General features: G+C 42.1%; 1 protein-coding gene across 1 annotated transcript; it reads left to right on the plus strand.

The window, feature by feature from the left end:
• The first annotated feature begins 284 nt into the window (after positions 1 to 284).
• Positions 285 to 5264, plus strand: LOC115075307 (olfactory receptor 1019-like). The gene is made up of 3 exons (XM_029575600.1): positions 285 to 333; positions 1300 to 1371; positions 4327 to 5264. Exons 1-3 carry the CDS (start codon positions 285 to 287, stop codon positions 5262 to 5264), a joined length of 1059 nt encoding a protein of 352 aa, XP_029431460.1.
• The last annotated feature ends 10215 nt before the right edge of the window (positions 5265 to 15479 follow it).

A 15479-nucleotide genomic window follows, 5' to 3' on the forward strand; every position in this document is an offset into this window, starting at 1 on the left:
TGAATCATCATGTTTGAATATCATTTCTGGTATGGGTACAAATCTATTACTTCTTCCTCAGTGAATACAAAAGCAAATAATTCATTTAAGGGTAGACTTTAATAGCCTGGCTCTTACAAATACTGGGAGGTATGCACGTGGCCAGACCGGGCGTGCACCAAGCACATTTTCACAATGGCCTGACCATGCGAGTATCTCCCAATATGTGTGGAAGTTCCGGGCTCTGTAAAAGGAGGGTGGGATTCGGCCCGGACAGCAGCCATTAGGCCCTGTCCCATAGAAGCATGCACCGGCAATCAGCTGGCATGGAACTTACTACTGCTGAAACAGCAGGTAAGTTAAAAAATCAAAAAAATATAGGTTAGTTAAGGTAGGTTTAGGGGTTGGGGAGTAGAGGTTAAACGGGAGGAACAGTAGGTAGGGGTATAGAAAATTTACATCCCAGTCTGCTATTTAATTGGAGCAGACTGGGAGAGAACTGAACAAAAGTCCAATTGCATCGCCATGCCTGCTTTAAAAAATTCCCCCCTGCACACGGCTCTCATTCTGCCTGCACATTCGCACACCGAAATAATAATCAAGCATGCATGTGGGTGCGGGTATCATATTTTATAATATGTGCATGGCAAGAAGCACATGTTATAAAATTGGGGCGTCCATGTGTGTGCCGTGAACTTCGCTCACATGGACGTCCATGCATACATTTTAAACTCCATTGTCTCTCTTCTCTAGCTTTGTCATCCCTAAATGTCCCTTTTACCCTTTCATTATATAGTGGTCCAACTGACTCCCTCTCAGGTTTTATACCTCAAATATTATGATTTTTTTTGCTTATTTTCATATTCTCTCTTTGCCTTCCTTATCAATGAGTTGCATCTAACTTGTCAGTGCTTATGCTATTTCTATTTTTTGAAAGATGTTCTTTTGTAAATTATAGCCTCTCTCATCTCAACTTTTAACTATGCTGGTAGTTTATTTTGCCTTTCTTCCACTTGTTCTAATGTGTAGAATACATCTGGTTTGGGCTTCCAATATGGTATTTTTAAACAACATCCATGCTTGAGCTATACTCTTAACCTTTGCAGTTGCTCCTTTCAGTTTTTTCCTGAACATTTTCCTAATTTTTTCATAGTCAATTTTTTGAACTTTAAATGCTGTTGTAGCAGATTTGTTTTTTTGTGTTCTCCTTAGTTATTAAGTCAAATGTGATAAGGTTTTGATCACTTTTGCCAAGTGGCCCCAACATTGTTACCTCTCACACCAAATCCTGAATTCCATTAAGGACTAGGTCTATAATAGAGTCCCCTCTTGGTGGTTCTTGTACCACCTACTCCAAGAAGCAATCATTTATTTCATCTAGGAACTTTACTTCTCTTGAATATCCTGATATAGGGATGTGAATCATTTTTTGACGATTTAAAATATCGTCCAATATTTTTTAAATCATCATTAATCGTTAAAGAGTGCAATACAATAGAAATTCCACCGATTTATCGTGAAAAAATTGTTAATCGGGTTAGTGCACACTAATGGGAGTTAGGACACAACCTAAAAACCCACCTTGACTCTTTAATACCGCTCCCTTAGCCTCCACCACCCTCCCGACCCCCCCAAAAACGTTTTGAAATTACCTGGTGGTCCAGCGGGGGTCCCGGGAGCATTCTCTCGCTCTCGGGCTGTCGGCCGATAAACAAAAAACCCACCCCGACCCTTTAAAACAGCTCCCTTAGCCTCCACCACCCTCCCGACCCCCCCAAAAACATTTTAAAATTACCTGGTGGTCCAGTTACGTGCATAATCCTTTGAAAATCTACCCCAGTAAGTGTATTTTAATTCTTATGCACATACTTGGGTGCATCGTTTAGAATGTCAGTGTATAAATGTTCATACAGCCATATGTGCATGTGTGAGTGTCCCATCCTCATTTTAAAGTTGCCACCCCTGTGTGTATGCACGAACTCTTATGTGGCATTCATGTGTGCATTTATGCCTACTTAGGAGTAGAAGTAAATGTTTATGCATACATTTACACACATAACAACTCTAGAAAGTTCACACATAAATGGTTTCCCAACCATAACTCCATTCCCAGCAATGCCTCTTTCAAATACGTGTAAATGTGCATGTGAAAATATTTATGCACATACTTTTACTCTGAAAACAAATCGGAAGCTGATCCAGTTAGCTGTGTAGCAGTAAAGATAGCGAAGATCGGTGTATGGAAAAAGCCCTTTATTGAAATCAAGCCAGGGCAAATTTCAATAAAGGGCTTTTTCCATACACCGATCTTCGCTATCCATACTTTTACTCTTACAACCCCAGTATAATTTCAAAAGGCCGATATACTCATGTAAAATGACATGTTATGATTGCACTGTTTTGGAAAAATCACACCTCATGCATCATGGCCTTTTTGCTGTTTCATTCAGGTACTACAGGAATTTCCTTGTCTTCAGACCACTTAAAATATTAATGTATGTATTGAGAAATGGAGATACATCTTTACTCATGTTAAATTCTGGTGGTTGGTAAATACTTTTTAAGCTCCTGGATTTCAGTGGCTTTTATTTGAAAGAAGCAAACAATAAATTTGTTTGTTGGGAAGATGATTTTGAATTGCACAAATTTCTGAATATTTTAGTGTAGTATAGAGATGTGAATCGTGTCCTCGATCGTCTTAACGATCGATTTCGGCTGGGAGGGGGAGGGAATCGTATTGTTGCCGTTTGGGTTTTAAAAATATCGTGAAAAATCGTTAAAATCGTGAGCCAACCCCCTAAAACCCACCCCGACCCTTTAAATTAAATCCCCCACCCTCCCGAACCCCCCCCAAATGCTTTAAATTACCTGGGGATCCAGTGGTGGTCCAGAACGGCGGCGGTCCGGAACGGCCCCCTCAATTGAATCCTTTTGTCTTCAGCCGGCGCCATTTTGCAAAATGGCCACCGCAAAATGGCGGCGGCCATAGACAAAAACGATTCGACGCAGGAGGTCGTTCCGGACCCCCGCTGGACTTTTGGCAAGTCTTGTGGGGGTCAGGAGGCCCCCCCAAGCTGGCCAAAAGTTTCTGGGAGTCCAGCGGGGTTCAGGAAGCGATTTCTTGCCGCGAATCGTTTTCCGTACGGAAAATGGTGCCGGCAGGAGATCGACTGCAGGAGGTCATTCAGCGGCGGTCCGGAACCCCCGCTGAACGACCTCCTGCAGTCGATCTCCTGCCGGCGCCATTTTCCGTACGGAAAACGATTCGCGGCAAGAAATCGCTTCCTGAACCCCGCTGGACTCCCAGAAACTTTTGGCCAGCTTGGGGGGGCCTCCTGACCCCCACAAGACTTGCCAAAAGTCCAGCGGGGGTCCGGAACGACCTCCTGCGTCGAATTGTTTTTGTCTATGGCCGCCGCCATTTTGCGGCGGCCATTTTGCAAAATGGCGCTGGCTGAAGACAAAAGGATTCAATTGAGGGGGCCGTTCCGGACCGCCGCTGTTCTGGACCACCGCTGGATCCCCAGGTAATTTAAAGCATTGTGGGGGGGGGGGTTCGGGAGGGTGGGGGATTTAATTTAAAGGGTCGGGGGTGGGTTTTAGGGGGTTTTAGTGTGCCAGTTTTCCTGCCCTCCCCCTTCCCCCGATTTATGATTTTTTAACGATAAATCGGGGGAATTGGTATTGTATCGTGGCCCTAACGATTTTTGATGATTTAAAATATATCGGACGATATTTTAAATCGTCAAAAAACGATTCACATCCCTAGTGTAGTAAGCATGCTGATCCCTGCTGAAATACTGTAGAATATAACACATTCTTCTACGGCACAGATGGAGATTGTGATGAAATAATTTACCATCCTAGTCTGGGGGATGCTGATAGACATGCTGCTCATTGCTCCTGCCGTTGATGTGTGACATCATAATTTAAGCCACTGTTTTATCCTGTTATGCTTTGTCTATGCTTCAGGTATTAAAATCCACACAGTACATGACGTTATTATGATCCTTATCTGCTATTCTCTCTTTCCATGCTTCTGCTGACTCTCATAGGATGGCAGCATTGTATGGCACTTCCATGGATCCTGCTGCTGCATGCCGGACTTGAATAATCCAATAACCTGCACGATCAATGTTACAGGGGCAGCAGAGCAAGGAAACTTGTGAATCAGTGCTCCGACAAAAGACCACACTCTTGTTTTCTTCAGCAAAGGTAGCAAAGCAATGCACTGTTACTGATATAATCTTTACACTTAGAATCATAAAACAAAAAGGTTATATAAATGGTTCTGATCTGCTTATTTCAATCTAATTTCTCATACCAGCCTAGAATACATGGAAAGCAGGAACCAGACTTCAGTGAATGAGTTCATTCTCCTCGGATTCACTCATGACCCAAAACTACAGATCCTGCTCTTTGTGCTGTTCCTGCTGGCATACATTGTCACTGTGGTGGCTAATGCTGGCATCATTGTTGTCAGCAGGTTGGATCGGAACCTTCAGACCCCCATGTACTTTTTTATCTGTCACTTGTCATTCATAGATATCTCCTATTCTTCAGCCATCACACCCAAAACCCTGCAAACCCTTCTGGCAGAGAAGAAAACCATCTCCTTCCTTGGATGTGCTCTACAGCTGTACTTCTATGCTGGCTTTGCCACTGCAGAGTGCTACCTGCTGGCAGCGATGGCATACGATCGTTATGTGGCCATATGTAAACCATTGCTTTATTCAGTCATTATGAGGAGGAGATTGTGCATTCAGCTGATCAGTGCATCATACATGGGTGGCTTTGTTAATGCCTCAATACATACAATTTCTATTTTCCGTTCATCTTTTTGCCGGTCCAACGTAATTAATCACTACTTCTGTGATGGTCCTCCACTTCTAGTAATTACTTGCTCAGACACCTCTGTCATTGAACTTGTAATGTTTATCTGTGTTGGGTTCAACTGTATAAGCACCATTCTGGTTATCCTAGTCTCTTACACTTATATTCTCTTCAGCATCCTGAGGATTCGCTCTGCCGAAGGAAGACGCAAAGCATTCAGCACTTGTGCCTCCCACTTCACTGCTGTGCTGATATTCTATGGGACACTATTGTTTATGTATTTACGACCTACATCAAGTTACTCTATGGAGCAGGACAGAGTAGTATCAGTGTTTTATGCAGTGGTGATCCCCATGTTAAATCCCCTGATTTACAGCCTGAGGAACAAGGATGTGAAAGCAGGCCTGGTGAAAGTATGGAGACAGTTATTTACAGCAATAAGGACTTTTTAGTTCAAATGTCAATTTTTAGTGAGAAAAATATCAGAGGAAAGTTACCTGCATAAAGGTCTTTCACTCTTATGGTTCTTTGGGATCTTCATGCAGTGTTTTCATCCTCTGCAAGGCAATAAGGTCACCCATGACTTATAGGGAAGAGCTAGTTGATATAGTTTCATTCATCTGCTCCCCATTGATTTCTATGATCTATAGCCTTCAATGAAGCATAGAAATTAATGGGGAACAAAATGAATGTGATAAATAGTTTTAATATTTTTGTGAGTCCTCCATTCATTTCTTGGATCCCACTAATGAAGCAAGTGAGGTCCCATTCATTTCTGAATGCCCATTCATTTTAAAAGAATGCACATTTTTATATTCAGCTAAAATTTAGCAGGGTAAAAGAGGTATTCTGAGGGCATTTTTGGGAAGGACTAAGTTATCCAGCTGAGCCAAATTTTAACTATAACCAAATAATCTGGTGATGTATCAAGCTGCGTTAGTGCTCTAGCATGTGTTATATTATGTAAATCGAGTGATATATGCAATATTTTGCATCTTCCTGCCCAGATACTCTCCCCTATTACAATGACCATATTTGCATATGGTTTGCATGCATGAATAATGCAAATATATGCAAGCAAGGTAATGCATAGTCAATTTGATGTTAATATTTTATTCTGGCTGACAAAGAAGATGGTCAGCCATGAAAAAATAACAACACCTATTTGAAATGCTTTAGACGTGTAGCAGGAGGCCCAGGACAAGCATGAGGATCGCAGACCTCCCCCGGCATATTTAAAGTAGCAAGAAAACAATAAAAGTTGGGAGAAATGGGAGGTTAAGTGGAGAATCAGTACTGGCACTTGTCTCAACTTGGGGCTACTAGTTGAGGAGGCCCTGACTCCCCCCAAAATATAAATAAAAAAACATGCACCCATGTGCAGATGACCCTGCACCCCCCAAATACCACAAATTAAGTAAAGGTTCCAGCTCTATCCAGCCCTTCCCATCCTCTCCCCCCACCCCACGTGATGATGAACACCCTTCCCCACCCTCCAAGTGACAGTGAGGACCCTCCCAATTAAAAACTAAAGAATGGGGTGGGATGGGTTGTGGCCCTGGCAAATGGGAATAGGTGGGATTCAAAGCAGAGAAGGTGTGTGGGGTGGGGGTGGGGAATGACTTTGGGAGAGGGGGGTTCAGTTTGCATAGCCTCTCAGGGTTACACATAATACCCTCTGTTGCCTCAGGTACAAAATTAGATTGTAAGCCCTGTGGGGATAGGGAACTACCTACAGTACCCGAATGTGATCTGCTCTGATGTAAACTCTGAAATGCCAAAAAGCAAAATACAAATAAATAAATAAATACATTGATAAGCATTTGGTGGGGAGGGGAGGGAGAATCGTACCACAACAACCTTTAATTTTTCATTTTTCCTTTGACAGTGCTGCATAACCAGATATCTTTTGAAGATATCATGTTAAGTAGCAAGTTATTTGCTTGATAACAGCTTGATACGTATCCTGTAACATTTTTTAGTTAACCAGCTCCATGTTACTGGATAACATTTAAAAAAAGTATATTCAGTGGCATGTTTAACCCACTGAATATCTGGGGCAAGGATTCCAGATAACTTTAGCCAGATAACTTGTCCACTCACCTGCTTACTGAATATTACCTCATTAATGTTTTCTTCAGTTTGGCAAATGAGTCAAACCAAACAAAAATACATTAAACAAGTTGAAAAAAAAACGAAAAAAAATTGACCCCAAAAAGAAAAAAAAAACAAACAAACAAAAAGTTGGGGGCTGCACATCCCCTCGGCTTTAGAAAAATGCTTTTGGCTGTTGCTAGTCTGCACTACTCTGATCTCACCCACCTTGATAGTGAGCAGAGAGAGACTGTAGCAACTTACTGTTGATTTTTCTCTTCCATGGGGTAAGTGGAGACAGGATCTAGGTGTGGGTGGGAGAGTAGGGAGAGTTACTTGGATGCTACAGAATGATTTGTTTTTCTTTGCCTGGGTGGGCAGCACTAGTCCAGCGAGATGAGCAGTGCACAGAAACTGAAGCATACCAGCCAGGCTGCCAGGCTGTTTTTGTCTGTGGAACCTGTCTATAGTCTCAGCACTTGAGCATGGCACAACACTGTACTGGTTGTGTGTGTGAGAGACAATTCTCCTCACAGATGCACTTTATGTTGTACTGTCAGTTGGTGTACTGTACAGTCAATTATGGTATTACTAATAAAGAAAAAAAATCCTTTTATTTTCCAAATCCAAATAAACAAGGACAAATTCTATCATGTCATGGAAAGGTAGAAGGCAAACTATTGTTAGTGGAGGCAGCACTAGGGGTGTGCATTCGTTTTTGACGTATTCGCAATCCGCAACGTATATATCCCTATTCGTTGTATTCATGGGGTCATGAAACGTATGGTGAACCTTCACGAATACAACGTAACTAACGAATAAACCCCCCACCCTCCTGACCCCCCCAAGACTTACCAAAAGTCCCTGGTGGTCCAGTGGGGGTCCTGACGCGATCTCCTGCATTCGGGCTGTCTGCTGCCGGTATTCAAATTGGCGCCAATAGCCTTTGCCCTCACTATGTCACAGGGGCTACTGGTGCCATTGGTTGGCCCCTGACACATAGTAGGAGCAATGGATGGCTGGCACCATCTTGGTAGAGGAATCCCCAAGCTGATAGTATTCCCTAAGCCCCTTCCAGCAGTCAGGTGGCAGGCCAGAGCCCTCCGCCATGAGTCGGAAGTGACAACCCAGCATGTAGGAAATGGGATGGTGTTTGGTAGCACTGTTTTGGGGCAAGAGGCAGGCAACATCAAAATTTGTAATGAAGAGCATCAGGGAAATGATTGACCAGCCACTGCAGGTAATAGAGAATGTGGGTTTTAAGCATTTTCCGCAGGTGCTAGTCCAGAATTACAAATTTTCTGCAGGTGCTAGTCCAGAATTACAAATCCTAACTGGATGGCCGGCGCCATTTTAAAGATGGTGCCGGCCTTCCAGTGCTCCTACCATGTGACAGGGGCCGGCCAATGGCACGGATACCCTGTCACATGGTAAGGGCAAAGGGCCATCGGCGCCATTTTTATTAACGCAGCCGATGGCCCAAGAGCGGGAGATCGCTCTCCGCGCCCCCACTGGACCACCAGGTAACTTTACAACCTTTTTTGGGGTTCGGGAGGGTGGGGGAGGGTTTTTTGATTATCGGATCGGGCGCAGCCGATAATCAAAAATCAAATCGGGCCGGGCGATAAAAATTTTAAGATTTGGATCGGAACCGGAACCGATCAGATTCCGGTTCCGATTCACATCTCTAATTAGTATAGCTATGTTTAAAAAAGGATTGGATAAGTTCTTGGAGGAGAAGTCCATTACCTGTTATTAATTAATTTGACTTAGAAAATAGCCACTGCTCTACTATTACTAGCAATGGTAACATGGACTAGACTTAGTTTTTGGGTACTTGCCAGGTACTTATGGCCTGGATTGGCCACTGTTGGAAACAGGATGCTGGGCTTGATGGACCTTGGTCTGACCCAGTATGGCATGTTCTTATGTTCTTATGTAGGAGACTTTATCTGCTAAACAGCGAGATTCAGAATTAAGTAACTTTATGTAACAAAATCCGTTATTTAAATTGTACTCTTATCTCTCAAATATGGTTATTTAGTCTTTCAGACTTGCGCGCGTCACTGAGCCTATGCCAAATAGGCTCGGCGCACACAGAAGGGGTTTTAAAGGGTTGTGCATGTATATTACGCGCGTAACCCTTTTAAAATTTGCCCCAATATGACTACAATTCTTTAACTTGTTTAATTAAAAAGACACCAGGTGTGACTGTCCCCTTAGCAGTACTTGTGTGTGTTACTTCTGTGATGATTTAACCCTCAACTCTTATTTGATAATGCTGCTCCTCAGGGTGTGAATAAACAAGATTACTCTACGGGCCAACTTTCAGTTTGGAGTGTGATCTCTCTTGCTTTCTGCCAACCTCACATGTTAAAAGGAGAAGGAAAATCAGTAACCTTGTTTGTATTAATACTTGCAAAATACTGCTGCCGATATGTGTAATGGAATATTTCTGTGAAAATCTCTGAGCTTTCTACATATGTGGGAGTGTTGATTTAATGTGTGTGTGTGTGTGTGTGTGTGTGTGTGTGTGTATGTCCAGCAGAGCTGAATCTATTGTGCAGTTTTGTCTGAGTGTGTGTGTCTCTCTTTAAGGGTTGTTTGAGTGGTTCTCATTGGGTGATCTCTATGGGCTAGATTCATTATTCTTCAAAGAATGATGAATTCAGTGAAAAAGGGGGCAGGGAGAAGGGGAGGTCAGGCCTGCAAAAGGCTGCAGCTGTTCACACCACGGCGGTGCGATTTCGCCGGCCGGAGTGAGGCCAGCTGCAGCCTTTTGCACAAATAGCACCACCGTAAAAGGTGGTGCTATTCGCCGCACTACTACCGGCGATAATGTCCCTCACATTATCACTGGAGGCAGTGCCGCGGCCAAGTCCTCCCCCTCCCCACCATGACTCCTCCCCTACCCATCCCAACTCCTCCCCTCCAGCTTATTTGCATCCTATCGCACGGGAAAAGGCCATTTTCTTGTGCAATGGGGGTTTATCGCATGCGTTAGGGCCTTATCGCATAAGAATAACATTGGAACACAAGGATATCAGTGTACAAGATCTAATTATGTAGTGAAGCACTGTCTTCTTTAGGTAAAAGATTAATAAGATTTATTTGAAATGATCAAATAGTATATTAGTAACATTTCTTTCTTAGATGTTTAGTTAATTTGATTGTTATTGTACTAAGATGCCTAAGGTGCAGTGTGCTGCTACCTGGTGTTTCATACCTATGTTTAGGAATTTTGTTTATACTAAAACAGAATCTAATCTATATCTGTACTGTACTATGTACTCCATGATTATCCCTAGTTTAAATGCTAAGAAAAAAACAAAATTTTTTCTTTTCTTTCTCTATGCTGTAATTCTGGACTAAATTCCAGTTACATTTTTCCTCTGGGCAGAGAACAGAAAAGAAATATTGATAAATATTTAACTTGGCAACAAGATTTTTATTATACATACTAGAAAATCAGCAAAGGTTTTTTTTTTTGTTTAAATGTATTTATTCAAGAGAGGATATGAACATAGTTACATAACCAGAGAAACTAAATATACGTATGAACAGTACATTTCGAAATCATCATATTCCCCTCGTCTGTGTTTCTATGTAGGTAAATATTGAGGAAAAAGGAAGAGAAAGGGGTAGAGAACAGAGAGTAAATAAAAAGATAAGGGAAGAAAAAGGAAAGGAAAAGCAGAGAAGAAAGGAGGGCAGAGAGGCAGGACAGAGGAGAGGGAGAAAGAGGAAAAGGCTTGCAATGAGATAAACCAAGGAACCAGAAAAGCAACCACCAATCACCGCTAAGACAGTGAAGCTATGTAGTTGGTGAGAGGTAGGGATGTGCATTCATTTCATCCATTTCATACGTTTCCTATACAAGCATGCAATATGAAACGTATGAAACATATGAAACGAATGCACATCTAATTGACATGTAATGGGATACGTATGAAATGAATTAAATGAATGAAACGAATGCACATCTAATTGACATGTAATGGGATACGTATGAAATGAATTAAATGAATGAAACGAATGCACATCTAATTGACATGTAATGGGATACGTATGAAATGAATTAAATGAATGAAACGAATGCACATCTAATTGACATGTAATAGGAAATGTATGAAATGAATTAAATGAATGAAACGAATGCACATCTAATTGACATGTAATAGGAAATGTATGAAATGAATTAAATGAATGAAATGAATGCACATCTAATTGACATGTAATAGGAAATGTATGAAATGAATTAAATGAATGAAACGAATGCACATCCCTAGTGAGAGGCTTCCACACTCTACCCCATGATAATATACAATGATATTTAATAGCTATGGCTTGTTCATATTTACTAAATAGACAGATGGAATTCCACCACAGGTGTTCCGAGAGCATATCACTGTGCTTCCAATTAGCCAGAATATTGGGTATGGCTACAGTCAATAAGAAGTCCAACAATTTCCTTGATGGTAGTGGGAGACTAAGGCCTGGATTCACTAATGCCGCAAGACTTAGTGAATCCTGGTGCTAACGGGGGGCAGGAAGACGAAGCGGGGGTGGTCCTGTGCTAGCCGGCAGCGATCGCACCTCCAAGTGAACTAGGCAGCGATACGGCACCTTACCATTTCGCTGTCTTTGCCCCAATTCTTCCTCTTCCTGGGCTGATTCTGCCCCAATGTAGCTAGCACACGTGTGCGCTAAGCTTTCTAGCAAGCGTGCAACTTCTCCTCCAAGAACTTATCCAAACTGCTGTTTGGATCCCCTCTGGAAATCCAAACAGCAGAATTGAAAGGGGGAGAAATAGCCAACCCTCTCAGGTGACCATGCCGCTCATTCCCTCTTGAGACTGTAAAAATTCTTCAAGCTTTTGTGGTTGATGAAAGATATGCATTTGGTTTTAGTATGTAATTTTCATTTGTGCTGAGTACAATAAGCCATATTGGGCTCCCAGTGTGCGTAGCTGAGAGCGAAGGGCTAAAAACGCTTTTCTTTTGGTAGCAGTGGCTTTAGCAAAATCCAGAACAAAGATAATCATGTTGCCTTGAAATAGTAACTGCGCTTTTTGTTTCACCACCGCTAAAATAATGAGAAGTTGGGGATAGTGTAATATCTTAAATATAATGGGCCGCGTGTATTTTGAGTTACGCAGGGGCCTAGATGGAATTCTGTGGGCCCTCTCAATCTGGGAACGGATGGTCGAATTTCACCTGGAGGCAAGTCAGAATCAGGTTAACTAAAAAGGCAATCGCATCAGAGCCCTCTGCCCCTTTGGGAATGCCAAGGATTCTCAGGTTGTTGTGGCGATTGCGGTTCGAGAGGTCCTCTACCTCCTGTTGTAATTGCACCACATAACTGTTGATCTGTAGCAGTGACACAGTAGAAAGTAGGGATGTGCAGAGCAAAAGTTTATGTTCATAAGTCCATAAGTCGAAAGGGGGTCCCATTTGCGGTCAATATGGACATATGGAGAATTCCATAAGTTGAGTCTATGTCCATACGTGCAAATAAAAATTTAAACCCCTCACCCTCCTTAATCCCCCCCCCCCCAAGACTTACCAAAACTCCCTGGTGGTCCAGCAGGGAGTCAGGATGCCATTTCTGAACTCCTTTGCGAGGAGCACGTGACGCGGCGTCACGTGATTCCCTGCACGATCGCTCCGGGGGACCCTCGTTGCACCCAAAAGGAACTTTTGGGTGCAACGAGGGTCACTCCGAGGGTCACTCCGAGGGTCACTCCGACGTGACGCCGACGTCACGTGCTCCTCGCAAAGGAGTTCAGAAATGGCATCCTGACTCCCTGCTGGACCACCAGGGAGTTTTGGTAAGTCTTGGGGGGGGGGGGGGAATTAAGGAGGGTGAGGGGTTTAAATTTTTATTTAGGATCAACGATTGCGATTTCCAACTTATTCAACATAGCTATGTTGAATAAGTTGGAAATCGCGATCGTTTTCGCCTCATCACTTTTTTAAGTTAAAAAAAAAATAAGTTGCGTTTTACATATGCGGTCAAAACGAATGCACACCCCTAATGATTACCTTAGAAAAGGAAGCTGTCTATATATCTCAATGCAATTTCAGTGAGCTTTAAGACAGTCAAGACTGGTTAAGTCTTTCAAAGCTGGACTGGGTTAAGTAACTTAAATAGTGATATTTTATTAATTTAGCAGACATAAATGAATTCTAGGTTTTCTCCAATATGCTTATAATACCTGATTCCATGAGGAGCATGTGTGTATGAGAGACCTATAGGGATTAGATCCCAGAAGTCATTGTATTAAATATAAATCTTCTAAGTCAATGCAAACACTGAGATATCAGAGATGGGAACGAGAGGAGATTTTATTAAGCAGGTAGGATGCGCACTTTTCTGAGAGAAAAAAATCTAATAATATTTATACAATATATTGTAATGTATCAAAATAGTGTAATCATACTTTAGCAGTCTTTAAACATAGAATCGATTACTACAGCACCAGAATGATTGCGCAGAACAGTAAAATGTACTATCCTGCTATGTTTCGCTTTGGTGCACAGAATCTACTTAAGGGATAAACACTGTTCCTTGGCAAAATGTTGAAATAGTACTGTAATAATGTAATTTAGATTATTTGTATTTATAAAATCGCCTTACCTTGTGAACCCAAGTAGAGTGGTAGAAGTAATTTAAATGAGTATGAAGAAAGTATCTAGAAGGCAGGTCTAGTAAAGCATTATTGAGCTGGATAGCCTTCGCTTTCGAAGTCTCCCACTTCTGTGCGTAGGCAGCATGGAACGGGCTTTCCAATCTGGGATTTGAGAAGATGCTGGCTGAGAGCAGCCACTATCAGGGTCCTTGGGTCTGACCCTGCTTGGCTGCTGTTATGCATGTCTGCGGAGGACAAAAGAGTTATAAAAAAGAGGGAGAGGAAGGTTGAGGGCAAACTTAGATGTACTTTTTAAAAATGTCGTAATAAATATGTCAGTGCAGGCAAGAGAAAATAGAGAAAAAGATGATATAGAGAAAAATATAAAAAGTCAGTTAAAAAGAAGTAGACATTTTCACAAAATGATGAAACCAAGAAGGCTAAGCTGCTTGATTATGGCTTACTGAAAGCCAGCTTTAGATTTAAATATGCTTTCATGGACATAGCTTTGTTTTTTTTTAAAAAGATTTTTCAAAGAAAGTTGAATATTTGAGCTAGTTTTTTTAACCTTAGTTCCCAAAAACTCAGCTTTCTAATTTTAGGCCTCACATTTGCCTACATTTAGGAGCCAAAGTTAGGGATCTAGCACGGAAAACTAGTGTTAAGTACCCAACGCACTTCCCTGCCCTGACACCTCCTTGTTAGGTGCCTTAAATTCTTCAAGAGGAATGATGCCTTGTGTTCTCAAATATGAATCCACGGTGCAGGACTGACACAGACTGCATTCTCCAGGCTCCAGTAGATCACAGGAGGGCTCTGGGCACAGCTGATTCATGATTTGAGAGTCAAGGATGAAGATGAGATGCCCATCCCAGTAATATGACTACCCAGGCAGCCTGATGGCATTAGTCAAAGCTTTGGTATGAACTCTCCTCTGGTGTCACACACTATTCCCTAGTAACATAGTAATCATGGCAGACAAAGATCAAATGGTCCATCGAGTCTGGCAGCAATTTGCTTATGGTAGTAGCTGCCATTCCGTGCAATTTACCCCGATTCTGTTAAGGGTAGTAACTGCCACTCCGTGCAAGTTACCCCCATTCTGTTAAGGCTAGTAACTGCCACTCCGTGTAAGTTACCTCCATGAATTCTTTTAAGTGAAGTAATTGCCACTCCATTCAGGTTACCCCCATTCTGTTAAGGGTAGTAACTGCCACTCCATGCAGGTTACCCCCCCCCATTATGTTAAGGGTGGTAACTGCCACTCTATGCAGGTTACCCCCATGAATTCTATTAAGTGTGGTGACTGCCACTCCATGCAGGTTACCCCCATTATGTTAAGGGTAGTAACTGCCACTCTATGCAGGTTATCTCTATGAATTCTATTAAGTGTAGTAACTGCTGCTCCATGCAGGTTACCCCCATGTTTCTGTTAACGTATGGAGTAACCTGCTTTACTATGGGACTCTGGACAGCTGGAGCAAGAACAGAAGGCATAGACAGTGATGTGAGAACTGTGTACTATATGTGCAGTCTCCTAGCTATAGTGGGAGTGAGTGCCTGTTTGCTTCATCATGTGTGAAAAAGCAATTTTCACTGCATGTTTGAGCATCACTCACATCAATGTTTTAAATATCAAGAGGTAGATATTCAGTGGTGCCTGAGTGTCACAGTTATTTATTTATTTATTTATTTTTAATTTTTATATACCGATGTTCCTGTAAAGTATACATATCACACCGGTTTAAGCAGATAAATGTATCTGGTTAACTTTATCCAGATTTTCAGCAGCACTTAACCAGGTAAAGGTGCTCGTGAACATAGCTGGATAAAGTTAACTGGATAAAGTTATCTTATTAACTTTAGGCCTCCTCTTCACTCTGATCAGAATTGGCTGGCCATCCTTAGCCAGACAGTGGTGAATATTCACAAGCTGCAGCTA

Source organism: Rhinatrema bivittatum, chromosome 13 (genome assembly GCF_901001135.1).
Source record: "Rhinatrema bivittatum chromosome 13, aRhiBiv1.1, whole genome shotgun sequence".
Classification (NCBI taxonomy): domain Eukaryota; kingdom Metazoa; phylum Chordata; class Amphibia; order Gymnophiona; family Rhinatrematidae; genus Rhinatrema; species Rhinatrema bivittatum.

Coding starts and splice junctions, on each gene's coding strand:
- LOC115075307 (XM_029575600.1), top strand. CDS start 285: ATGCACCGGCAATCAGCTGGCATGGAACTTACTACTGCTGAAACAGCA. Junction 334..1,299: donor TACTACTGCTGAAACAGCAG/GTAAGTTAAAAA, acceptor GGTCTATAATAG/AGTCCCCTCTTGGTGGTTCT. Junction 1,372..4,326: donor TTCATCTAGGAACTTTACTT/CTCTTGAATATC, acceptor ACATGGAAAGCA/GGAACCAGACTTCAGTGAAT.